This window comes from Homarus americanus, unplaced genomic scaffold (genome assembly GCF_018991925.1).
Source record: "Homarus americanus isolate GMGI-L3 unplaced genomic scaffold, GMGI_Hamer_2.0 scaffold74, whole genome shotgun sequence".
In the NCBI taxonomy this organism is placed as follows: Eukaryota; Metazoa; Arthropoda; class Malacostraca; order Decapoda; family Nephropidae; genus Homarus; species Homarus americanus.
The window spans coordinates 3,552,517-3,579,033 of NW_024716951.1; the positions used below are offsets into that span (position 1 = coordinate 3,552,517).

The following is a 26,517-nucleotide window of genomic DNA, read 5'->3' on the forward strand; positions in this document are numbered from 1 at the left end:
ATAAAAAGAGAAGACTGTTAATTTTCCTATTGTGCCCGACCTATAACACGTCCTGTACAGTATGGTGCCCGACCTAAAACACGTCCTGTACAGTATGGTGCCCGACCTATAACACGTCCTGTACAGTATGGTGCCCGACCTATAACACGTCCTGTACAGTATGGTGCCCGACCTATAACACGTCCTGTACAGTATGGTGCCCGATCTATGAGACATCCTACATGAGTTTACTTTTCCACACTGACCTGGCCTGTAAGCCACACACCTCGTCTATGGCTACAAATAGCTGATTGGTTCCCCTGAGCATTTTCCTGCCCCTGGACTATACGTATATAAGTGCGTATTTATATCACCTTTCATGATAAATATTTAAAAAATTTAGCACCATCTCTGAAGGGCTAATGCCTTGAAATCATTTGAATTTTAATAGTCCAGATATTTAACATTATTATAGATAATAACAGGTCTGCTTACCAATTGTGAACACATTTAGTTTGAATTTTCTTTGAATCAATCAGCTATTAGTATAGAAGAGGGGTGTGGCTTATGGTCCAGGTCAGCGTGGAAATACTGCAATAAATTATATTTACATGTGTTTTATTCCACAGTAATTGCTCTTTACATTAATTTAAAATTTCTACTTACAGGCTAAATGCCTGAACACAATTCTAAAGAAGATGTACAAGTCACCAGCACCCTCCTGCCCCTCCTCAGCACCAAAAACTCTGTAAGATTTTGTCTGTTTTTGCCCAAGGGATTGATGTATAAATACTGTACTAGTGTTGAAAGGTTATACAGTATATGATCTTGCTGTGGGAAATACCTTAGCCATTATGCAATATATTACTGTGTATTCTTTTTGCTTCATGTGAATTATTTATGTCTTCTCATTGTCTAATTAATGTGCATACTTTATTATTGCATTACCATAGGTAGTAGGCAGCTACCAAACGTAGGTACTACCGCCTGGAAAAATATTGGAAGCATAATGTATTGTCTAATGGTAGACCCTGCTGCAATATGGCATCACAAAAGTTGTGACCAGATCCCATGTTGCTGATCTGACTTTCTGCCTCATTTACACACGATTGCAGGGTCTCAATTGTTTCTCATACTATTGACAAAACAACTTACATATATTATTTCTCACTTTTGAACTTTTTTATATTTCTTTATGGTTCTTTATTATTATTATTATTATTATTATTATTATTATTATCATTATTATTATTATTATTATTATTATTATTATTACATTTTTGCCCCCAGGCCCCGATGTAAAAAAAAAAAAAATATTGCTCCACAAAAAAACTTTGGGTTTCAGAGGTTTTCGGTTTTCGGATAAGGGATTGTCAACCTGTACCACTGAAAGAGGTTTTTGACCAGTGAACCTGTAGACTAAGCTTCTCCCACTTTTATTAACCTTGACATGCTGAGTCCTGCCTCACTTTCAGTAAACAGAATGACAATGCCTTCTCTTTGGTGCTTAATACAGCATAATAACACAGTGTTTGCGCCTAGAAAGATTATATTATATGATAAATACTCGTGTGGGGTATGCTATAACGAATCTAATTGGTTCTAGAACCTCGTTCGTTATAGGGGTAATCCGTTCTAGGCCCCCAAATACAACCACTTAACAATGAAAAATATAATATAAAATTGTAAAAATTTTAAAAAGTGCATAAATATGCATTTAGACTCCTGAAATAAAGAATATCATTAATACTTGTAATAAAAAATAATAAATTAGTACAAAAAAATACTGTTCTTTATAGCATTCTCAATTTTATAGGTAAAACCGTTCGTTATAGGAATATTCGTAGTAGAATCCGTTTGTTATAGCATACCCTACTGTAGAAAAGAAAAAATGGTTGTAAATTCACTGACTTAGCAACAGCAGCCAGTCAATTTCTGTAGATTGTGATGAACACTAAAGATGTTAAAAGTATGTAGAGTTCAGGAAATAGGTCAGTTCTGGGTTATTCTTATTATGTTCTCAAGTACACACACCACTCTGTATTGTGTTTAAAATTAGTACATTATAGAGTATATAGCCACTCAGAGGTTGCAGTACAGTACCTCCCCACTCTGTCACACTTAGCCCAGACTATAGTATACTGAATAGAAATTTGGCAGAAAGAAGTAAATCATGGAAGTACAAATTCGGTCCTTGCGAGGCATTCATAAACATAAGTGACCTGTAGGTCATTCTTCTAAATATATGATTAGTGTTTCTGATAATGTTAAAATTAGATTAGAATGGACAAGTTCTTCAGAAGATGAGTCACAGACCATGGGGATGTGTAGTGTTAACTTGTTAGGTTGTGGTTAATTTGATCAACTTTAATTAAGGCATTTATTTATTTATATATTTTTTACATCAGGAAAGGTAGAGACTTCTTTGTGCTGGACAACGAGGGTGATCAAGTCAACGGTGCCAGGACTCCTGAGGTTGGTGGCCATTTTTTTCCTTTTTTTTTTAACAGTATTTTTTAAATTATAACAACTCAAGTTTGTACTCTGTTATGATGAAAATATTTATACTATAACTGATAATTTAATTTATTATCAAATGAGACAAAGATGGTGATGTGTAGGGGAATTATTGAATCACCTCTACAGTATTACATGGTTGTTAAAGTGTGGAATATGGCTGGAAGAGGGAAATATAGGCTATGAGCCACAGAGGGCAATATGTGGGGTGAATAGGATGCATCAAATAAGAAAACCAGAAATTAGGAGATGTGGTATGAAATTAGTGTTGGACAAAGGCTTGACCATAATATCTTGAGATAGTATGGACCATTGGGGGAATAAGATGAAAAAGGTTGGTAGGAGAATTCAGAGGTTGATGATGGGAAGAAGAGGGGAGATTCAGGAGATGGGGGTCAACATGTAGATTATTGATAGGAAAACATGACACCAAACGAAGGACCTATACCTGTAGTTCATGGGAAAGATTCTGCTAAGGAGATGACCTCAAATAATGAGAAAGTTGTTGATTGCTTTTGATGTCAGCTACAGTATCCTGCAAAATTACTGGTAAGGGTCTGTGTAGATTGAACTAATGTGTTTATTTTCTGAAACTATAAGACACATGGTGCTGATCATTTAGAAGAAGAGTACAGTATAATGCAAATCTAGACTGAAATAGGTAAATGTTAAATGTGCCAGTTCTAATCAAGTGTTATTCTCAGTTTCTTATTTCTACCGTGACAGAATAGTATTAAGAAGAAACGGAAGAAAGACAGGGAAGGTGAAATAGAAGATATAATTAAAAAGAAGAAGAAGAAACAGTTGCTGCCAGAGGAATCAACTATTACATTTGCACATATGGCAGGAATTGAGTCTCTGAAAGATGTAAGTTTTTAGGTTAAACATTGATTCCTTGACTTTTTTATTTTATAACTCTTTTGAGTTCAACTGATGAATATAACATACACTCAAGATAGTGTTTTTATCAGAATCGATATGAGATTTTATGATTGAGATTACACACATTGCCTACATATGAATGCGAACTCAATCTGTCTTTAACTTTGCCATCTTATTATACTGTACTGGTCACAGGAGTTGAGTTGGTGATTTAGTTATCTCTGGCATATATCTGGATCCATCATTTGTAAAAAAAGTATATGTTAATGATATGAATATTGTTATTCAGAGCAGAAAGCCCACAAGACTGATAGTTTCCATTTTATATGTTTATATACAACACAATCACTTAACTGACTCCCAGGTGTTCCATGTTTCACTTTTATCTGTTACTGTTATCCAGGCCAGACACAAAGACCTACAGTTGTAGCATTGTAAATAAAACTTCAGTAACCTCCATCAGTGAGATTCTCTCACACTCGCCAACCCCATTGGTACTGGCCACAGACTGGACTAGTTATGTTTATGTACTTTTAAGACATGATCTTGATTGTTTTCATTAATATTGTAGCTAAAAACCGAGCTGTGATCAGGATAATGATAGAAGTTTGTGGGCTATAGGTACATTTGTGTGTGTGTTAAGACACACACATATGGTACAAGACAATCATAAGCTTATGTAAGACCGAATGACTCTACCCATCCCCAGCTACCTTATTAGGTTGTTATTACTCCCTCTCAGGCAACATTTGTGAACCAAAGATCACCCCTTATGTGATAGACTGGTGAAGAAGATTCCTGAAACAGAAGTGAAGAAATGTAGACTAGTGCTGCCATAAGTTGTGAAGGTAGTAATTATATCATACCAGAAAGTGAATCATGTTCCACTGCTCAACTGATGAGTGTAGTATACCTGTCAACTATGTATCAATGTTTATTATCTTTATTCCTCCTCCACTGGGGCCAACAAGGGGTACTAGTAGAGGGTAGGTCAGAGTAAAGCCTCTTATAACAACGGTTCCACCAACAACTTTTCATATTTAAGACCCTAGTTAATTAAGGACCCAATTCAATTTATGTCCTTATTTCATTCGTATTTACGACCAAAATATAATATAAATAAAATAAAATTACATTTTCATATAGATAATAACTAAATCCCAATATGTTTTATAAAAGAAAAAAATTACTGTAAAAAAAAGAAGAGCAAGTGATGGTAGTGCTGGTTCAAAAGCTAAAAGAAAGTGAATAAGCTTAGCCAAGAAACTAGATGTGTTAAACGATATGAAAAAGGTGAGAGGGGTGTGGATATTCCGCGTGCTTTGGGGATGCCGGAATCAACCGTGAAAACTATCTGTAGAAATGGAGAAAAAATTAAAGAAAGTCTACAACTCCGTTAAGTGCAATTAAATTCTATTTAAACATAGAACAGATTACTGAATTGGCAGACTAGCCCATCAGCTGATGCTCACAACAAAACGTGTTGTTCGTAAGGATTTCATTAATTGAAGTTTTGCTCGTTAACCGAATTGAAGATCCTTATTGGAGGTAATTCGTAAACCGAAATTTCATTAATCGAACCGTTCGTTAACCGAGGGACCACTGTACTGTACATGTAAATATATATATGCTTAATAAACTCAAAAGTTTTTGTTATTGATTTTTATTTTATATTATGCCCTTGTTTCTTTATCTATTTTATGTTCTGAATGTATTAAGTAAGACAAGTGTTAAAATCTGACGGCCGTGACCACCGCGATGCCCGTGTCCCCCCTATTTACATTATTTCTTTTGGGAGAAATTGCTCCGCTATTAGCAATTTCGATATTCGCAACAAGTTTCATGCCTGTAACCTTTGCAATAAGTGAGGCAGCCCTGTATTATTATTATTATTATTATTACTATTATCATTATTATTTCATTATTTTTATTTATTATTATTATTATTATTATTATTATTACTACAATTACACTATTACTATTACTACATTTTTGCCCCCCAGGCCCCGATGTGGGTCAGTGACCTGTTCCTGGGTGGGCTAATACCCGTATATAAAAAAAAGAACACTGTCCAAATGAAGTATTAGATGTGGATAATAGAACAAATGCAATATTTATTGATTCAATATTATTCTTCCAACAGAAAATATGTGACCTTGTTGCCAATCTACGATGGCCTGGGATTCTCCAACCCCTTCAGAAGTCTGTTCTGATAACAGGACCATCTGGCAGTGGCAAAACAGCTTTTGCTAAGGCTTTGGCTGGAGTGAGTGTCGTGTTGTCCACTACAGTATTACCATTGATTATTATTTCTTCAACTTCTATTTTACCTTTGTCTTACCCTTTAGGATACTTCTTAATCTCTCTCCCAAAGCTCTCAAGATGACTTCCTCTTGCTTATTATGTTCCATTGTATTACCTGTTGTCATTTATATCTTGTGCTTTTGTTTATTTTTATTTTATCAGCTTCGTGATTCATGAGGTATTTGGTGATTATTGTATAAGAGGGAAAGTTTGTCTCACAGCCACATTACTTTGAAATTAGCAAAGGGCATTAATAAGAGTTGCTGTAAACCTAAACCACATTAGAGAGAAAGATTTTTAACCATAGATTTGTGCACTTTATGTACGTATTACTCAACTATCTTTTGCTGTTTTTAGACAGATTTGAGAAACTTAATATAGTACAGCTGATGATAAAAGTGATTTTAAATATATTGTTTTACATGTTACAGACTGTAGAGTCACCCATTCTTCGAGTTACTGCAACAGAATTAGTGGGAGGCGTTTCTGGAGAGAGCGAAGAAAGGATTAATGAAATATTTGATCAAGCAGCCTCACTTGCCCCTTGTGTTCTTCTGATTGAAAAAATAGATGTTATTGCCCCAAAAGAAGGAAACACCAAGAGCTTGGAGAAAAGAATTGGAACCCAAATGTCCTCCTGCTTAAGTAGTATGTCATCTGAGTATTTGTAGTTATTTATTCATAAAGCATTGTAAAATGATTTCTTGGTGTGGCACAATAGTTACTGTGTTACCATTGACTTTTAAGTTAAAAGGATTGAAGTTTAGTAACCAGTATATTTGGAAAACAATTTTGAACAACCTGGCCTAGAACTTGGTAACAGTACTGTATACAGCTTGTAGCTTGATTATGCAATATTTTTGTTGCATTAAATCATTCTCCAGGTGGCTCCTGTCAATGGACAAGCCATTTTGAGAGGTCTAGAACCATAAACCTTAATGACAACAAGCAGCTGAAGGCTGGTCTTCCAAAGGTCAGTCCCTCCCTTTTACAACTACTGTACTATAGTATCTCCATTACGAGGGTGAATTGGCTACAAGGGTTGCCCTCTAGAGGTAGGCAGTCTAAAAGACAGCTGTGTTTACCTTGCCTGTACACACATTACACCAGCTTCAACCTCTATCTTAATTTTAGAATCAATTAGTCAGGGGGAGGGAAGGATGGGTGTCGTCTGCTGTCTTACATTCCATAATTGTTTTGTGCATGAACAGGAGCCACCAAGGAATCTAGTTTGTGAATCAATCTTCTATTATGTGTTTCAGATATGAAAATTAAGCACAAAGACAAGCAAGTAATAGTGATGGGAGAAACTAGCCGCCCAGAGAATTTAGACTGGGACCTTCGAAGTAGCTTTGATGGAGAGATATTCATGGCTATTCCCACAGAGGCTACCCGTGCACAGATACTGCAGGTGTGTGTATGTTGTTGTTTGAAATTATTGTTATAGATACTCTCACTTTACACTATAATTAAAAGATCCAAGAGTTTATTTTATTGACTTAACTACAGTAAAACCTCTAGATACTAGACTTTGATAAATTTATTTTATTTGTTTATTTATTTATTTTTTAAGGTGCTTCAGACCACCCATCTGTTCACCAGAAATATTTTAAAATGTCCAGAAAATCCAGTTGCAGTCCGGACGGTTTGTGTGTATGTACAGTCAAAAACACTAATCTTGGGGCAGGGTAAAAGCAGCTGGACCAACACAGCCTGGCCAGTAAAACAAGGAGGCGTGTTTGTCACTGGGAATTTTTTTGGTGCGTGCCCAATGCAATGAAAACAATTTTCCAGAAAATTTCCAAGCAAATTTCAAATCCGGGTTTGAAGGATTCCGGCTAATGGAGATACACTGAACAATTGGTGCAGAGCACTTCCGGGAATGAGAGATTTCCGACTAACCAGACAACTTTCTCAAACCTGGAAAAATCCCTTATCCCCGGAATTTTTTCCAGTTACCCTGTATAATATTTTCCTTCCTTTGTATTATGTTTCAATTTATTATCTAATTCTAATTTTTTCCATTCTAAGGTGATTCTTATTGAAAAGTTTCAACATTATTTTTTCCCGCAGCTACTTTGTGAAGGAACATCATTTGCTGGAGATTTTGAAGAGTTGGCCCATAGAACCCCAGGTTATGTTGCGGGAGACCTCAAGAAGCTGTTGGAGAAAGCCCAGAGTTTAGCTTGGAAGAGGTAAAAGTGCTTTTCAATTTCTGGTGGGAAAATAGCAATCATGTTGCAATAGGAACAAAATATTTATTATGTTCATTTTAACAGTAACAATAATGGGGTATCTCACATCACACATGAACATTTTTATATGTTGATTAGTTGTGTTGATTTGTTGGGGTATTGATGTAAATTTTTCTGGATGCACTGTGTAGACACAGTGTGTGATTAATAAATGATACATTTATTAATAAAAATTAGCACAATGTGAGCTTAGAGTACTGTGAGGAGTGGCAGCTGGCAGCGAGCTCTTGCCAATCAAAAGATGGCCGGGTGGCTAACAGGCTTCACTCACTTGAACGCTCTACATCACTCATGTCGCCTCCACCCTATTATACCTCCATGGGTACCCCTCTCACTCTCTCCCCCATCCCCTCTATCTACTCATCCTCCCCCTCCTTGTCCCCCTACCCTTCCACCTACTCTTCTCTTTCCTCCTCCTCCTCCTCCATATTCACTCTCTCCCCATTTCCTCCTCCTACTCACTACCTCCTTTCTTTCTCCTCTTCCTTCTATTCTTCCTCCACTTTTCGTCCCTCCTCTCTACCTCACATGTAACTTGCACTAGACAAGGTTTCCTGTTGGACCACAGAGCATGGTTTCAAACTTTCTCCCATGAAGACCATTGTCATGCATTTCTGTTGCCTTCGAGGTGTTCACCCATATCTCAATCTACAGCTTTATGGTCGTCGTGTGTGATGTGTCACAGAGACTCGTTTCCTGAGCATTCTCTTCGACAACCGGCTTACGTGGCAGCCACATATTCGTTACCTCAAAGAGTCTTGCCAGCTTTCTCTCAAGTTATTGAGAGTCTTGGGGTGGTGACCTAGGAACTATGCTACACCTTAACCACATGCTAGTTAGGCCCAAACTGGATTAGGGGTGTAAGGTGTACTTCTCAACCACTGCAGCTAGACTCAATACACTGAACTTTATTCAGTGCCTTCAGGTCTTCACCAATCACAAGTCTACTAGTTGATGCTGATGAGCCACCCCTTGATCTTCGATGCCAATATCTCCAGGTCTAGTGTTGGTTTCACTCCACCACCTTCTGCAGTCTGTAACCAACACTTGTGTGGTTGACAAGACTATGTCCCCACACTACACTCAGCATCCATGCCTCCCAGAACCTTTCAGCTTCAGTGTAAGGGAAGTTGTGAGTATTCTTTGCCTTCCTCCTGTTCAGATATGCCCCATCTGATTCCCTAGTGCTGCTCTGTGGATTCTCCCCGAAGTTCAAGTTTGTCAGTATTTTAATAATAGGAAGGACTTACTCCCTCCCTGTGTGGTTCATTCTCTTTTTTTGGAGCATACTTCCTCTCACAGAGGGACTATCCCTGTTTATACTGACGGCTCTAAGTCAGATGCAGGGGTGAGTTCTGTTGGGATGGTAGTCTCCACACAATGGCATCTATTTTTACTGCAGAGCTGTCAGGTATTTTACTTGCCCTCTAGATTATTTTTACCCAACCTCATCGCGATTTTACATTTATTAGCGTTCTCTTGGTGCTCTGGGGAATGAACGTGCTGATGCTGTGGTGAAAGTAGCTGCTTTTCGCCCTGTGGCACATCATTCCTTTTTACCTGCCTCTGATATCAAGCCAGTAATAAGAGCCGCTATCCGCTCAAGTTGGCAATGCAGGTGGGAGGCTGTCGGAGCAAACAAGCTCCTGCATTGGGTGTCTGGGAATATCAGGAACTGTCGCACCGCTGGGAGACTGCTTTGGCCTGCCTCCGTACTGGCCACACACGCTGACTCATGGTTTTTTAATGGAGAGGGCGCTTCCTCCCCATTGTGATAACTGCCTGGTCCTATTGACTGTTCGACGACACCTGGTGGTGTGCCCCAGGCTCAGATATCTTCATAGTAAGCACCTCTCCCAGTGCCAGGGGGAGATGGGTCTTACCGTCTCTCTTTGGTGCTGGCGGGGGGAGTGGGTCTTGTGGGAAGAGACATCCTTTCCTTCGTGGAGGAAGCTGGCCTTCTACTCAAGCTTTGAGTTTTATCTCTTAATGTTAAAATGTTTTTAATTTTTTATGAAAGTTCTATGTTAATTGTTACTTATGTTTGTTTTTTTTACCTTATTATTTGATTTTAGTTTTTTTTAAGTATATTTTAATTTGGCAACATATGACCTAAGCTGTTGCATTGGCCAGGGATATAATTACTGTACTACAATCAATCAATCTACCTCTTTTGCATTCCCATATATCTCCCCCCTCTTCTCCATCTCCCTCATTCCCTTCTACTTTTCTCCTCACCCTCCCCCTCTCTCCTCTATTTCCCCTCTTTTCTCCTTATCTCATTCTCAACATCTCTTTCCCTACTCTCTCCCCTTGTTGCTTCCCATTTTTCTTAAATATCCTCTCTCCCCTCACCTCCTTACCTGGTTCTCTTCTCCCCCTTTCATCTCCCCACCTGATCCTCTCCTCTCCATCTCACCTCCCCACCTGATCCTCTCCTCTCCCCCAACACACACACCCATGCTCTTCATTTTTTCTTGTTTTATAGTTTTATATTATATTTTCTTTATTTCTAAACTACATTATATTACAGGTATATATATAATTATGTTCTTTATGGGTGATTTAAGGGATTTTCAAGGGTAATTTTGACTATACGCAGTTTTGCCTTTACGCGCCCTCAGAATATAGTGACACTACTGTACTGTATATACAGCTGTATATAGTAATGGGAAAAAATTTTGGCAGAAAAAAGGACTCCTTATATGGGAAGACTGAGGGGATGTCTCTCATGGAGCAACTGAGGAGTTTCATGAACCAGTTTGAGGAGATGTGTGAAGCAGAGGAAGTGAACACCATGGTCACCATTAACATGGAGGACTTCATGGAAGCCTTGATGGTAAGACAGTAACATTTGTGCTTGGGTTGTATATGTGCATGTTCCTATTTTAATTAGTTGGCCATCACCTTTTTCCTATAGTAATGATAGATGATATTAATTGCATATTTTTTTACTGTAACGAATATGTTCTGTTACGGTGTCCCCCAGGAAAGAGCTCACAAAAGTGAAAAAATCATACTGTATTGTCAGACATAATGATTTACCTTATCCACAGCACATCACTCCAGTACTGAAGAGAGAGGGCTTCCCCACGGTGCCTGATGTTACTTGGCAGGATATTGGTGGCCTTGAAGACATCAAGAGGGAACTTAGAGAGAAGATTCTTGTGAGTTTATATATTTTTAGATTATAGAAAAATCTTATTTGTATTAAAGTGACCAAAATGATTAGGATAAGCAGACTGAGATATTTTCTCATAAATATTTTGATATGATAAATTTAAATGAAATTACCTATGAAGGTGATATCTGGTTAAAAACTTAATCGACATACAGTAATGCCATACTAGCATTGACAACGTAAGAGTGTATGGTAATATCTTTTTTAGTTACTGTTGTCACATGAGTTTACCACCATTCACTCTGGCCCAGGAGTGAACTGAACACAAATTTAAAAGCTTGAGTGTGCATATGTATGGTAGTTTTCTGACAAACTATCATAAAATGCCAGGATTTGAATAATGTCATGATGATGTTGAGTTTCTCTATTCTTGTCTCACATGAAGTATTCCAGTGAGAAATATCAGCCTCTATATTGACACATCAATTTTGATAGTGCTTGTAAATTATAAATATACATTAATTATCTGTGTAGGTTTTAGAGTTACCATATATTACAGCGGATTAGGCAACCTTCGGATAAGACTAGGTCCAAATTTCAGTCTAAATTTCATGGTTTTAGCTCATATCTGTGTTATAAAACGACTTCCCAAACTACCAAACCACTTGCGGTAAAGTTTAGGTCAGCTACCACCAAACCACCAATATGGTGATACGTTTAATGTACGTATTAAATACTTTGAATGTTTAATGTATTACCAGTAAGTGAAATGACTTAAGTTATCAGAGAGGGATATAAATTACCTTGTGTAACCTGTGTTTGGTAGTGGTACGTTAAGGTCGATCACCCTATTGTTTACATACCTAGGTGTCATAGTGACGCAGTCAACCTTTACTCGGTTGTGTGATTATGTGATAAAAGCATTGGATAAAGTGAAAGTAGAGACTAATAAAATCTTTCAAAAAGTGCGGTATCTCTAATGCAATGGAAGATACGGAGGATGATTTGTTGTAAGACACTGACGACAAAGCGGACGCACCAGATTTGGACTGGGACCCCTACGACGACAACGTAAACAACGAGACTCAGGGTGTGTGTGACGAGCTCCTTCCTTCAGATGATGAAGCTGTTGAATTTGATGGATTTTAAATACGTGAGATTTTTTTCTTTACAATTCTACAACTCTCACTTTTTGTATTTTTAATTCTGTATCTGGCCTATAAGACGACCCCTGGTTTTGGGGTGGTTTTTTGATGATTCAAGTGTCGTTTTATCCGCCGAAGTATACAGTATTCATACAGGACCCAATGTGGGTCATTGACCTGTGCCCGGGTGGGCTGAGCCCTGTAAAAAAAAAAAAATAACCTAACCTAACACATCTGGCCCAAAGGTTTTCACATAAGGGGACTTGGTCACAATTTTTGTGATGCCACATGGCAGCAGGGTCTACCATTAGACAACGCATTATGCTTCCAATATCTTCCCAGGCGGTAGTACCTCCCTGTTTGATAGCTGCCATCTACCTACTGCGGCTTGTGTTGTGTATGTTTACATATCTTGTATAATATTAAGTGGAGAAATTATTTTTCAACTTTGGGTCAACAGGAGCCTATCCAGTTTGCTAAACTGCATGAAGAGTTTGGGGCAAGTCGACCCAATGGTATCTTGATGTGGGGTCCTCCAGGGTGTGGCAAGACTTTGCTGGCTAAAGCTGTTGCCAACGAGGCTGGGATTAACTTGTTGCCTGTAATGGGCCCAGAGCTCTTAAATATGGTGAGTACAAGTAGAGAAACAAATCAAGTATTTCACTAAATTATATATATATGTATATATATATATATATATATATATATATATATATATATATATATATATATATATATATATATATATATATATATATATATATATATATATATATATATATATATATATATATATATATATATATATATATATATACATACAACCATAGTTGGCACTAGAGATAAAAAATCTAACTAATGGATATCCACGGCTATTAGATGGATATCATTAAAGTGAGGTAATTTGATCGTATATAGCAAATTTATGACCATCATTAAAACGGAATATCGCTTCTTGGGATATCGTATATCAAGGATTACCTGTATACAACTCCTAGACTCATTATATGGGTCTAGGAGTCCTAGGACAAAGAATGCCAATTGCCAGCCTTTATTGTGAGAAGCTTCTTAGTTATAAGCTCTGCCAGAATAGGGATATTAGCACTCTTGTCTTTGGGTAGGTCAGTATCAACACACTAGACTGTACCATACGAGAGATAATGTTATTTGGTGCATTAGCATTGTAAATGAATTATATACAAACAGTTTTATATGAGTAAACACGATAAAATAATTATTTTCGTGCTTAAGCGCGAGTAGAACACAAAGTTTTTTTACTCTTAATGAAAATGTTTATGCATCACTTTATACCTTTGTTATTTTCTGTGATTGCAATATGAAACTTCTTCCACAATAAAGCCTAAATACAGCATTAAACAAATAATACTTACAGAAGAAATGTGAAAAAATTTATATTTTGCTTTGCATTTCACTATCAACATCACTCGCAATCACATGATCATAATCATCAAATACTGTCATCATTAGTTGTGGGTCATTTCCCAGTCTCACAGTACCACACTTAGCATGAACAAGGCAATTGAATCTAGTTTTAGTGAGGGTACGGGTAGTGCACACATGAGGATGGTGAGGGGTCGGGTAGGCGAGGTAAGGCACCCAGGGATGACTGAGACGCCACATGAGCAACACTTTTTTCTTTCTTTTTATCCACAATGACATGCTGGGCAGGTCTTTTGCACTAGGACTGCATGTTGAAGGGCCAGGCAAACTATCACTTGCATTAGAAGGGCCAGGGATGCTGGGAGAGGCATCAGGGGGCACCACACTATCAATACATGGTGTAATCTCCTTGCACTTTTACGTTTTCTTACCCCTCCACCCTCGCCAACAACACGAGGCATGGTTCAAGACTCTCCCAACACTGTTATGAATAAATTAAATCACTGATACACAAGAGATCAGCATAAGTCGTGAAAAAATGAGTGGGAAATGTGGGTCCTTTAAACACAAAAGGGATACTGGTGTGGTAACCTTGGAGTGTGGTCTACATAATTATAATTGCCAAATGTGTATCTTGCATTTGAGAACATGAAATTATTTATTTTAATTTATGACTTCATATGCAAATTTGCATATGAAAACCCTAAAACGATGAATTATATCATAAGCAAATGTTACGGATGAAAACCCCAAGAGTGTTAGGATAAGTCCATCATTTATGGATTCCATTAACCAGTGAATATAGAATACCTTAGCCCTAGTGAGAGGAAAGTATATGTGAATGTTGGGATTACTGGGTCGAAGGCCAAGGTTATTATTGCTAAAACTTAATCTAAACTTTCATGCACCTATGAATGTGATATTGCTCCAATATCTTGCCTTTAGGGTAAGAAGAGGAGTCTCTGCTTTGGATTCATTTGTAATTTGTGGTATTCTTGTTCCTATATTTACATCATATTTAATCTTGAGCAACAGCTACTGCAGATCTGCACTCATTATCTTTGAAAATTCAGCTGACCAATGTTTTCTTATGATTTTGGTGTAATGTATAAAGGTTTGTAATACTGCTTGGGTAATGTCCTTATGGGTGTTCTGTTATCCTCTTTACAGTATCAGGGTGAAAGTGAGAGAGCTGTGCGAGAAGTATTCAAACGTGCACGCAACGTTTCACCATGTGTAATCTTTTTTGATGAGTTTGACTCGCTTTGCCCTGTCAGAAGTAAAGGAGCAGAGGTGAGTAGAATTTTATCTTCTTCCTTGCTTACAGACTCTTTACCAAGCTTTTCCCTTAATATGAATTTTCAACTATTTTAACCCAGTGGTGTTGACTGGAAACATTTCTTTTAAATAATACTCAAGCACTGTTGTTGTATGGGAAGAATTTTGCACTTGTTTTAAGAAACAAGAGTATATGAAAAAGTACCGTAATTCACTTAAACAAATAAATATGGACAGGAAAACAAATGGAAAATATATAAAGACAGAGATGTTGATATGTGTGCTCCAAAAAACGATGTTCCATTGACTGTTGGTTCGCATAATCGACAATGACATATAGGGAAAATACCCTGCAAGTTTCGTTGATACCCCGGCGATCAAATGATTGGCAGAGCTGTTTTGAATTTGGCAGACAGTGGAATGGTGTGAATTATTGCCACCAAAGGGCTCTCTGCACTGCCCTGACTCATTCCCATTATCTTTACTTTTGTTTACACTTACTGTGTTTCTCTGACTTTGTGCTTTTTCGTCATTTCCGACTTAGTTTGTTACTCAATCATGTCTTAATGCCCCAGTAATAGTTCCTCTTTTGCTGGGCAACTTGATGTTTTGTGATAAGGCATAATAAGAGTGGTGATGGACCAGCAAAGATTGGTAGAGACTTGAACTTGCCACCCTAAACTGTATCTACCCTCCTCAACACAGGTAAATAACAGTCTCAATTTATGCTTTACATTGCTTATTTAAGGCTTATTAATTATGCATGCTTTATTTTCTTGCTTGACAGTGTGCAGTACAGAGATATATCAAGGGTAGATGGGAGTTTTTGGAGGGTGGCCGGTCCCTAATCCACTGAATTTGTCTTTTTGTCACTTATTCATCAACCAACAACTTTTCTGGGCCCTATATGCGTCGGTTATCGGGGCACACCTGTATAAAGGAGCTGGATGCTCATGGCTGTAATAGAGATTCAACTCCTCAGAATAACTGCTGTAACATAATCTGCCATTTGAGATGTATGTCATGGGGGAGTTACAATTGGTTTTTGAAAGGTTTTAACAAATTAACTCAGGCTTATGTTGGGAGGTGTTGTTTATTGGCCTCAATGGCCCCCTGTAAGTGACTTGGTACTGTATTATATAAACAACCTCACTAAGGACTACTAAAAAAAAAAAGTCAAGATCAATCTTCTATATTGAATTGTTCAAAAAATGTACAGAAGTTTACAATATTTAAGTCGATCCATTGGCAACCAAGTCCAAGTGGTCATCTGGCTGTTCTTTATAGATTAATTTTATGACCTTCAAGTATAAACAGTATAATTCCAAGTAAAACATATAAATCCTATCATAATTTAATAAATTTGTTTTGATAGAGCGGCAGTAAAACCACCATAGTGAACACATTACTGACGGAGATGAATGGCTTTACCAAACGAGAGGATGTTTATGTTATAGCAGCCACCAACCGTCCCGACATCCTCGACCCAGCAGTAACACGGCCTGGAAGATTTGATACTCTTCTTTATGTTGATGTGCCAAACCATCTGGGAAGAGTATCTATTTTTCAAGCACGAACAAAGGTAAGATCATTACGTGATATAAAAGATTTAGAATACCTGTAGCTGAATAAATTTTTTGGTATAGATTCATCCAAAGGAAGTGAGTATAGAAGTCAACACACAATGTCATACTGTATAATGTTGTTATGTTATAACATTACTACTCTTTAGGTATCTATGGTTCTGACAATGTACCTGAAGGGCTACGGGTTTTGTCAGCAAGTTACATATATAAGTCTCGTCAATCTGTGGTTTGAGTTGGAACAAATTGCAACAGAAATAATTTTTTTTTACTTGCTTGGCACTTCTAGCTGAACGACATATAAAACGTAGAGAGAAATAAAGGTAATGGAAAGTTATCTAATTTGCATATACAGTGGTCCCTCAATTAACAAAATTTCGGTTAATGAATTAGCTCCCATAAGGATTTTCAGTTCCATTAAAGAACAAAAATTCGATTAACGAAAGCCTTACGAGAAATACTCTTTGTTGTGTGCATCAGCTGATCAGCTAGTCTGCCAATACAGTAATCGGTTCTATGTTTACATTCATTTCCAGTGGAGTAAATATCAAGAAAGTTGTATTCTTGAATATTTTTGCATTTTTTATATTAAAATTATTGGTCATTCTAAAATTTAGTCGTCTAAGCTCTGTCTACATAAAGTTTATTAACTAATATTTTTGGCTCAATATATGTAATTTTATTCATTTATTTTTACTCATTTACATGCACACACTGTCCTAAGGGCAAAGCTGTACTGTACATGTACTCAAAATAATGTACAAAATAATTACTAAGATTTTTGTCTAGTGCAAACTATACCATGATTATATTCAAATTAATCACTATCTTATAAGAATTCTAGCAATGTAAATTATATTCTCCCCGGTCACTTCTGTGACATTTTATAAGCAAAAAACAAAAACTCAATCTAAAGGACATAATTAAAAAAAATAAATACTTCACTAGACCTTCAGCACCAACTGTCCAACATGTCACTGTCACCTACCCTCCCTTCCTTCCCCCTCCAGGGTTTGGTGGTTTTAGGCTTACAGTTTTTATCTTATATAATATCACAGACTAAAGTTAGGAGAATATAATTTGCTTTGCTGGAATCCTTGCAAGACAGTGAATAATCTGAATCTAGACATCATATATTTTGCACAAGAGATTAAAATTTTAGTACATTAGTGTACTGTAGTACATTTTTTAATGTACAAATTTTTCAACTATATTTTGGGGTAGATTTACATAAATTTCTTCATTTATTTTTATTCATTTACATGCACACACCGTACTAAAAGAAATAAATGACCTAAGTGCAAACCTGTACTGTACCTTTACTAAATGTTTAGGGTACTAAAATTTTACGAAGTTGATTACCACCCACACAGTCTTAGTAAACACTGGTTCCTATATATACTCTCTCTGCAGAACAGTTTTGATTAAGAAGTCACAGAGGACAGTACAAACAATGTGGCACTAGATACCCTTCATTATGTGGAGTTACTGACACAGTGTTGATTTGGACGGCCTGAGTGAGGTGTCTGATGATGGTGATTGACTTCATTCAGAGGGACAGAGAAAAGAAACTGACACTAGTGATATATGGAGTGTAGGATGTGGAAGTTTGGTAAAAAGAGTATAATAATAATGGTGTGGTGGAGGTATTGAACAGACACTCAGGAAAGAGTTGTGTACTGTTTGATCATGACATGTAAATGTGGTGTCAATTGATTTATTGAGGGGGGGGGGGATAAAGTTTTGGCTGATATGTGATGCTGGTCTTGTACGAAGTGAATGGAGTAAACCAGATGGATATCCAGGAGCTTTGTTGTGGAAGGAAAGGTAAAAGGCAGGGGGGTTGGGGGATAAATTTATGTTTCTCTTAATTCTGGTTAGGTTAGGTTATATTTGTAAGAGTATATTTACATAATATGTCCATACACAACAATAACCTATGTAGTTTAATTTTTTTCTTCTTTCATCTTTGGTCTTCTTTGAATTTTACAATTCTATTTTATAAGTATTTTATTTACAGTACTGTAATCCATTCATATCTTGTCCCTGCTCTTATCATTAACTTTCTCGAGGTCCTGGCACACTGCCTGGTCTAACAGAGTGCATCACATTCCCCACTGTCGGGCATATAATGTGTATAAACCTAAGTTATATTCAAAACCGACACGAATGAAAGCCCAAATTTTAAAAAATTTTAACAAAAATGGAAGCCCCTCGAAATCGAGGATGGCCGGCCCAAGGGCCTCCTAGGCGTGAATTTGTTAAGGTGAAGAAGCTGTCGCCAACACAACAACCACACCCCAAGTTAACGAGCTGTATGACCCAGTGTCAAGGAATAGTCAGAGAAGATTGGACAGCTCGCCTGCACTGGCTAACCATTACCCCGGAATACGATCCACAAATCGATTAACATACAGGTTCCCAATTACTGCTGGGTAGACAGAGACAAATGGCGTAAAGCAGCTTGCCCATAGTTTCACCCCGCCCTCGGTGACCTGTGGTGTAATGGTCAGCATCCTCGCCTAGTAAGCGAGCGGACCTGAGTTTTTACAACACCTCATACTGGAAAACCCCAAGAGAGTTAATAATGAGTGGCTTCCAATAACTTTAACTTGGATATCCTTTTTTGAGTCAAAATATATTTCTTGTTTTATTTTCAGTACAGTAATATATGAAGATAACATGGCTATTGTGTTACAGAATGGGACATGTCCTCACCTCGCTTCTGATGTCAACTTTGAAGAAGTGTCTTTGCTGTGTAGCAGCTTCTCGGGTGCAGATTGTGACCAGTTGGTGTACTTAGCAAGCAAAGAAGCCATCAGGGAGGTGATCCATAGCAGCAGCACCACCACCACCTCCCCAACACCAGTGTCTAACACTCCTGATGTAAAGCGTCTTGTGGCTAAGAGACATTTTTCTGCTGCACTTAAGAAAATTAAACCATCTATTACGTTAGAGGTATGTATGATGGAGGGCATTATTGTTAACTATCATTTTATCATTAAATACTACCACTTTATATTAAAACTGTATTAACAAACAAAATTGGGCAAAACATGTCAGAACACTCCTGCAAGACTAAATTACCAAGTACGTACTGTACAGTTCTCAATGCCAGACTCAAAGTAGACTTAGATTGGTTGCCTAGGAATTTCACCTGAAAATGCAAGTCAGTAGAGAATAAATTCACACTTGGTTCGGCAAGGTTGTTTAACCCTAAAAGCCCAGGTGATGTAAAACCCACCAAACCCCTGCGTGGGCATATCTCGGCAAACACCACTTTTTCAAAAAATCCATTGTCATCTTATAAATGGGTTAATAATATAAGAAAAACTAACAAACAGAAGAATGCTCTGTACTGTTAGATTCAACATTTATTGTAGCATAGTGTGAAGTGATGAAAGTTGTCTTGTTTGAAACTATACTGTGCACAGCCCACAATGAGTGGGAAGTGATGTTGACATGCACTTGCAATACACAATTCTTACTTGGAGGCTCTTTTATATCATATTTATATCTTAATGTGACTACAAAACACAAAATATTTATATTTACCTCAAAAGAACTATAAAATATTTAACAGAGGTCGAGGGATGTGCATCCATCATGATAGTTACCGGTAACTGACCACGACGCATGAGTCTTGAGATAAATATTACACATGAGTGAGTTGCCAATTATACAAATATCCAATACAAAGGATTTTGTCCTACCTGGACATTCAAATTATGCAGCGAAAATTAAGAATGTTGAGGAACGTCACCCAGGCTTTAAAGGTTAAAGTATCACCCGGAATAATGCTTTCCATGGCAAGGTTGAGAATTGCGTTTTATAGAACTCGAAATAGATCCTACTATGCAGTTTATATAAAAACCTCGATAAATCGGACTTCAATATATCAGAATTCACTTTTTTGGGACTTACTCTGTTGAAGGTGGAATTAGGATTATCTTCCAAGCAATGTTACAGGTGGTAATAACGTTGGAGAGAAGGCCGGTGGAGGCGTGGGTACATCCAAATTACTGTATACCAGCAATAGAATTAACAAAATATTAAATATAAACTAAATACAGTACTGTACTGTACAGTATACTGTACAATAATAAATAAAAACAACAGAATACTGTATTTTAACTTACAAATAAGTGTAGGAGTATATTGTATGTGGAAGACGAGTGTTTACTGGGAGCAGCTGGCAGAGGGGAGGGGGGATAGCATGGCTGGGTTGTTCCCTCCCCATCCCTCCCTCAAGATTCCTTTAACTTCTTTATGCATTTTCACCATAATTCTCATATAATTTAGGTTCATTTGGTAACAAGTTGATAAAATATTATCCTAAAAGAATCAGCTTTCATGAAAAAAGAATCCCACACTGAACACAATGAGTAATTTATATACAAAGGGCAAGCAGCTTATTGGCTTACCACAACGTCTGTCTTCAACACAGTAAATTAGTACAGTACAGTGCATTTATCATCACTTAAATACTATTGTAGTCTATTTATCATCTCTTAATAAATACTATTGCAGTGTATTTATCACCACTTAAATACTATTGTAGTGTATTTATCACTACTTAATAAAGACTATTGTAGTGTAGTGTCATCATATAACACTCAAAGGTAGTAAATTAAGTTTTTAAGAAGTTATCTTCATATCAGATACTATACAGTGTGTTATGGTGACCACCTGTTGTAAGCTGATCTACTGAAAACTCTCACACGGACTCATCTTGAGTAAATAACCTTCTGATACAGCTTATCCTTTTATTTTCAAGTCATATTACAAATTACATGCTGAAGATATTATATTAATCATGAACCATAAACCATAAGAGAAAATAATACTGAATCGATAAATAAACCTGACGAATGCAGCAACACCGGATCAGCCCCAGCCTACTTACATACTCAAGTGACTTAGTTCTCAGTAGGCCTATAGCAAGTCTGATTAGACAACTATAAAGTATTCAGTAACTGTGGTCCTTTTCATAAGATTTTTTTTATTAATCTTCCTCATTTCTGAAAACTTTTTTTTTTTTTTTTGTTCTGACCAGAGCATCTCAGACTCCGAAAAAAGCGAATTCCAATATATTGAAGTCCGATTTATTGAGGTTTTACATACAGTGGTCCCTCGGTTAACGAGATTTCGGTTAACGAGTTACCTTCCATAAGATTCTTAATTTCGGTTAACGAGCAATCCCTCGATTAACGAGTTTCTTACGAGCCGACCTCCACATGTTTTAGCTTGCATTTGGCAGTCCACCAGCTGTAGTATTAGTCCGCCAATACAGTAATCGGTTCTAGGGCTTAAATTCCTTACACTTTTACTAAATATCAAGAAGTTTATACTATTCAATAATTTTAAAAGTTTAATATTAAATTTTTTAGTCATTTTAACTATTATTGAACATAATTGAAGGTAGGGTCACTAGTTTGTGGCACGCCATCCAGCCTGCCAACACAGCATACAGGCGTCAGTCTTTGTGTCTTTTCAGTGGAGGTAACATCTTGCTTGAGACTCTTCAACTAAACACTTTTTTTCTGTGTTTGCAAGCAAATTATTGGTCATTTTGAAATTTATTTTACATATTGACAATATATAATGCAGTGCAGTGTTGATTTAAAGAAAATAATCTTGAATTATACCAAGAGAACTAAAATTTTATGGGTGAAATGGTGCCATGGGGTGACTTTTCTTCCACCCCAATGCCTTCTCTTCTCCCTTCTCCTCCACCCCCATTCTAATTCCCATCATCATCCAGGAGCCTTCTACATATACACCTCAAAGTAAGTGTACTTTTCTACCTTTTTTGTTGAATTTAGGCAATTTTCGGTGAGCTGGAACCAATTACCCAAAAACCCATTGAAACAATGGTTTCGGTTAACGAGTTTTTCGGTTAACGAGCAACCTTCTAGAACGGATTGTACTCGTTAACCGAGGGACCACTATATACTGTATATACTGTACTGTAAAATTTATATTTCTCAATTAATTTATATTAAACTATTTTATATGTATTTGGCTCAAATTTACTTAAATGTACAATACAGGTACAGTATTGTTTAGTGAAGGAACAAGCAACTTAGTTAGGCTTTAATGAGTATTATCCACGGCCATAAGCCTTTAGTCTTGCCAACCGTGGATTTGCCAACCATGGGGTTTTTCATTAACCTAAACCCTGCGGTTGGCAAGGGACTACTGTACTTGCCTACATCAGAACTCAGGTTATCAGTTTATTGGTGTTGCTAGGAGAACTGTGCTCTAGCACGGAGCGAGAGTGAGTGGCCGTTCCGGGGCCGCCCACTACTATATATACCGGCTGACTGATGACTTTATATATGATGACTAGTTACAACAATTATAGTCATTGTTAACTATATTACATCACATTACATTATACTACTGTATTACATTACATTATATTATTCTTCTGTCGCTACAATCTGTTAGCGGTTTCAGGAAAATAATATGTTAGCCCACTTGATTTTGATTCATATGATTATCAAATATTTATTCATGATGTTTATGAGTCCATTGTAGAAAAGTAACAGTTAAAATGGGCATCCCAATGTAAATTGGCTTTATATTTTATTTTTTTATTAAAAATTTTAATACCTTAAATGTCATCCTACAGGAACAGAGACGGTACAAGAAGCTCTATAGCAAAATGGAGGTGTCCAGAGTGCGAGGAGAGCTCCCAGGGTTCCCAGAAGATATTAGTTCTCTAACTGAAAATTTAGAAGAACAGTCTCAGCCATTGGATGTAGCAAACCAAAAGATATAAATTTTCCTTCAAATATAGCATTTTTTACTACTTAACCATAATAATAGTGCTGGTGTGAATGTACAGTCTCGTTCAAGATTCTTCGAACACTGCTGGAAACAGCTGGCAATGCAAGGTCGTTTGTTTACTATAATACGTAATATAATATAATACGAAACAGCAAAGCCCTGCCATTAATTAAGTAACGGGGAACTAAGTAACCAATCACCGATCACATTTACATTTATTCATAATTTTTACTACGTACTATAGTAAACAAACGGCCTTGAGTTGCCAGCCGTCTCCAGCAGTGTTCGAAGAATCTTGAACGAGACTGTACCTATAGTGGGTTTTAACAGGGCCTCAAGAGCCCTAGGGAACACCCTTGCAATCCTAATGTAAATAATTGCTATACTGTGAACCCTCAAAGATCTGGACTAAAACGTGGGACCACTTGTCCAAAAAAAGATGATTATCTGAATCTTCCGGCAAATGTACTAAATGTATAAAAACGATAAATATTGATATAAAAAACACCAAAAATACAGTACATAATATCCTGACCACTGGGGTTAGATATACATACTTTTTCCCATGAAAAAGCCATAATTTTGAGCAACATATTACTGTACTCACATTGTACTCAAATGAACTACACTAAAGGACTAAAATTTTTATCTCTTTTGCAAACTACCTGTACATGATGTTTATATTCAAATTATTTACTATCTTGCAAGGATTCCAGCAATGCAAGTTATAATCTGCTAAGTTTTGTCTGTGACATTTTGTAAGATAAAAACTTTAAGACTAAAACTACCTTCACCCTGTTTTGGGAATGCTTCATAGGGAGGTTTCTTAGCCCAGAACCCCCAAATTTTTTGTCCGAATCTTCCGAAATCCGGATTTACCAGGTCCAGATCTTCAAGGGTTTGCTGTACTGTATTATCCTTGTGGCCCCTTATTCACTTTCTCTTTTCTGATCATAAATTCCCCTGGCTTTGTGAAGCATGTATTTTAATATCAAATTTTTGGGGGATTATATTTAATTACAGTATAATTATGTAAATGGTTATTGGTTGTAACTGTTTCAAACATTGTTTTACAATACTCAGAACTGTAAACAGAAGAATATTGGCTGTAACACATACTGTATTGACAAGAAGGGTACAGTACTTAGTCAGTGCAGGGTTGCTAGACTTGGCGATTTATTCCATGAAACATCTTATCATGGCATCCCAAAGGATTATCCTTCGGGAACGGAGAAGAGGAAAAACAGAAAGATGGAATTTTCTCCCAGAATAAAGGTATGTGTTTTTGTTTTTGTTTTTTTCTTACTATGCTAGCTAGCTAAGTGCAATTTTGAAATTTATTCAAAGCGGACGACCTTAAGAGAATCAGAGGAACCAAGGCCTTGGGTTGCCTGTGCAGATCATGCCACACCATTAAACTAATATACTTAAACAAGGGGAAACTTTAGAGGAACAAGAGCCTTTTGCTACCAGAAATGAATTGACCCCACAAGACAAACCAACATTGACAAGTACAAAATCTCTTCATCCAGCCAAATGGCCTCTATTATTTGAGACTTTAAGATACAATTAGTGGATCACTTCAGGTTTAATCAAATTTTTAATTCTCAATCTGTAAAAGTGTACTGGCAATAGTAAAGGCATTCAGCTGTAAAATCTGCTTAAATTTGCTTGATGGCAACTGGGACACCATGCCTTCAGGTGATACTGGCTAACCTACACAAGTGTGGAAAATGAGGAAATGGAAAACCTTCATTTACAACCATAGTTTATTTAAACTGCAATGCTATCACTTAAGACTAGAGACTTAGAATGTATACAAAGGAGTTATCTTAAATACACACAATTTTGAATACACAAGTAAAGTAAAAATTTTCTACAAACCTGTAGCTACTGATTACTCTTGGATCCCTTCTAGTACTTGAAAAAAGTCCAACTGATGGCCTTACATAACATACATAAATAGTTGAAATCATACTGAACAATTAATGTGCAGAGATAAACACAAAGACCTTTTGCATTTCTATTTATAGTTCAATTATCAATTTTACTATTTGGCATTACACTGAGACAAATTCAGCTACAACATAAATATACAATAATCAAATACCAATTAAATCAATGTAGCAAAAAAAACCCTCTTCATTTTCAGAATAAACATATTCCCTACAAAACTGGCTATTTCCTTCTATAAGCTAACACTGAAATTTACTACATTTCATGACAACATAATCATTAAGCTTTAAATGACAAAACATCAAATCTCCTTTGTAAATTACGAGTCTACTACAAGGCCACATGCTCATGGGCCACTCAATCCTTGGTGGCTTGTTACATAATGCTCACTTAGATTTAGTATAAATACTGCCCCATCACATACTTAAAACATCAATCATTTACAATAGCACAACTTAGGACATCAAGATTTGATTGGCTGGGGGCAGTGGCATGCAAAAATTTGGCAATATATATATATATATATATATATACAGTGGGGTATGCTATAACGAACGGATCCTACTACGAATATCCCTATAACGAACGGTTTTACCTATAAAATTGAGAATGCTATAACGAACGCAACTCCTACAACGAACGCGGATGAATACGGGACTACTTCACCTGGCGCATGAATATGGTTGTACCGCGACCCACAACAAGAGCGTCAGGCGCCATCTTTGTCTCATTGTGTAGCCAGTGCACCACTGTTATTGTTGAAATTTCGTCTTTTGATGTGGAAATTCGCGTTATTTGTATAAGTATTTTGTTATACAAGTATACAATTGTAACAATGAGTCGTCCAAAGCGAGTGAGAAAGCTAATAACCCTTGAAACTAAGAAAGAAATTATAAAGAAACGTGAGAATGGAAGAAGCATTGCGAAACTTAGTGATGAATATGGGATGGCTAAATCGACTATATGTACGATTTTGAAGAATAAAGAGGAGTTAAAAACTGTGCAAGTGGCTAAGGGAATCTTTAGACTTAGCAAAGCAAGGTGTAATGTGATTGAAGAGATGGAAAATTTACTCTTAGTGTGGATAAAGGAGAAAGAAATGGCAGGTGGTAACATTAGTGAAGCTATAATTTGTGAGAAGGCTAAACAATTGTTTGAGGACCTTAAAGCCAAGACTCCCAGTGGAAGTGATAGTGATGTGCCAGTGTTTAGGGGTACCTGCATGCTGAATAACACTAAGGTAAGATAAAGTACCGTATTTTTTACATTTTCCACAGAATTTTTTCAGTGTTAAGCGGTTG

General features: G+C 36.8%; 1 protein-coding gene across 3 annotated transcripts in view; it reads left to right on the forward strand.

The window, feature by feature from the left end:
* Nucleotides 1-23,267, forward strand: part of LOC121858643 (nuclear valosin-containing protein-like) — a 32,560-nt gene extending 9,293 nt beyond the window's left edge. For all 3 annotated transcript variants that reach the window (XM_042355178.1, XM_042355177.1, XM_042355176.1), the window contains exons 4-17: nucleotides 648-727; nucleotides 2,388-2,454; nucleotides 3,223-3,363; nucleotides 5,522-5,644; nucleotides 6,114-6,330; nucleotides 6,945-7,093; nucleotides 7,756-7,877; nucleotides 10,626-10,776; nucleotides 10,994-11,104; nucleotides 12,664-12,831; nucleotides 14,775-14,897; nucleotides 16,258-16,464; nucleotides 19,166-19,423; nucleotides 23,103-23,267. In XM_042355178.1, coding sequence (XP_042211112.1) covers nucleotides 648-727; nucleotides 2,388-2,454; nucleotides 3,223-3,363; nucleotides 5,522-5,644; nucleotides 6,114-6,330; nucleotides 6,945-7,093; nucleotides 7,756-7,877; nucleotides 10,626-10,776; nucleotides 10,994-11,104; nucleotides 12,664-12,831; nucleotides 14,775-14,897; nucleotides 16,258-16,464; nucleotides 19,166-19,423; nucleotides 23,103-23,252 — 2,067 coding nt within the window. In that variant the 3' untranslated portion in view covers nucleotides 23,253-23,267. The remainder of the gene's footprint in view (nucleotides 1-647; nucleotides 728-2,387; nucleotides 2,455-3,222; nucleotides 3,364-5,521; nucleotides 5,645-6,113; nucleotides 6,331-6,944; nucleotides 7,094-7,755; nucleotides 7,878-10,625; nucleotides 10,777-10,993; nucleotides 11,105-12,663; nucleotides 12,832-14,774; nucleotides 14,898-16,257; nucleotides 16,465-19,165; nucleotides 19,424-23,102) is intronic.
* Nucleotides 23,268-26,517: the final 3,250 nt, after the last annotated feature.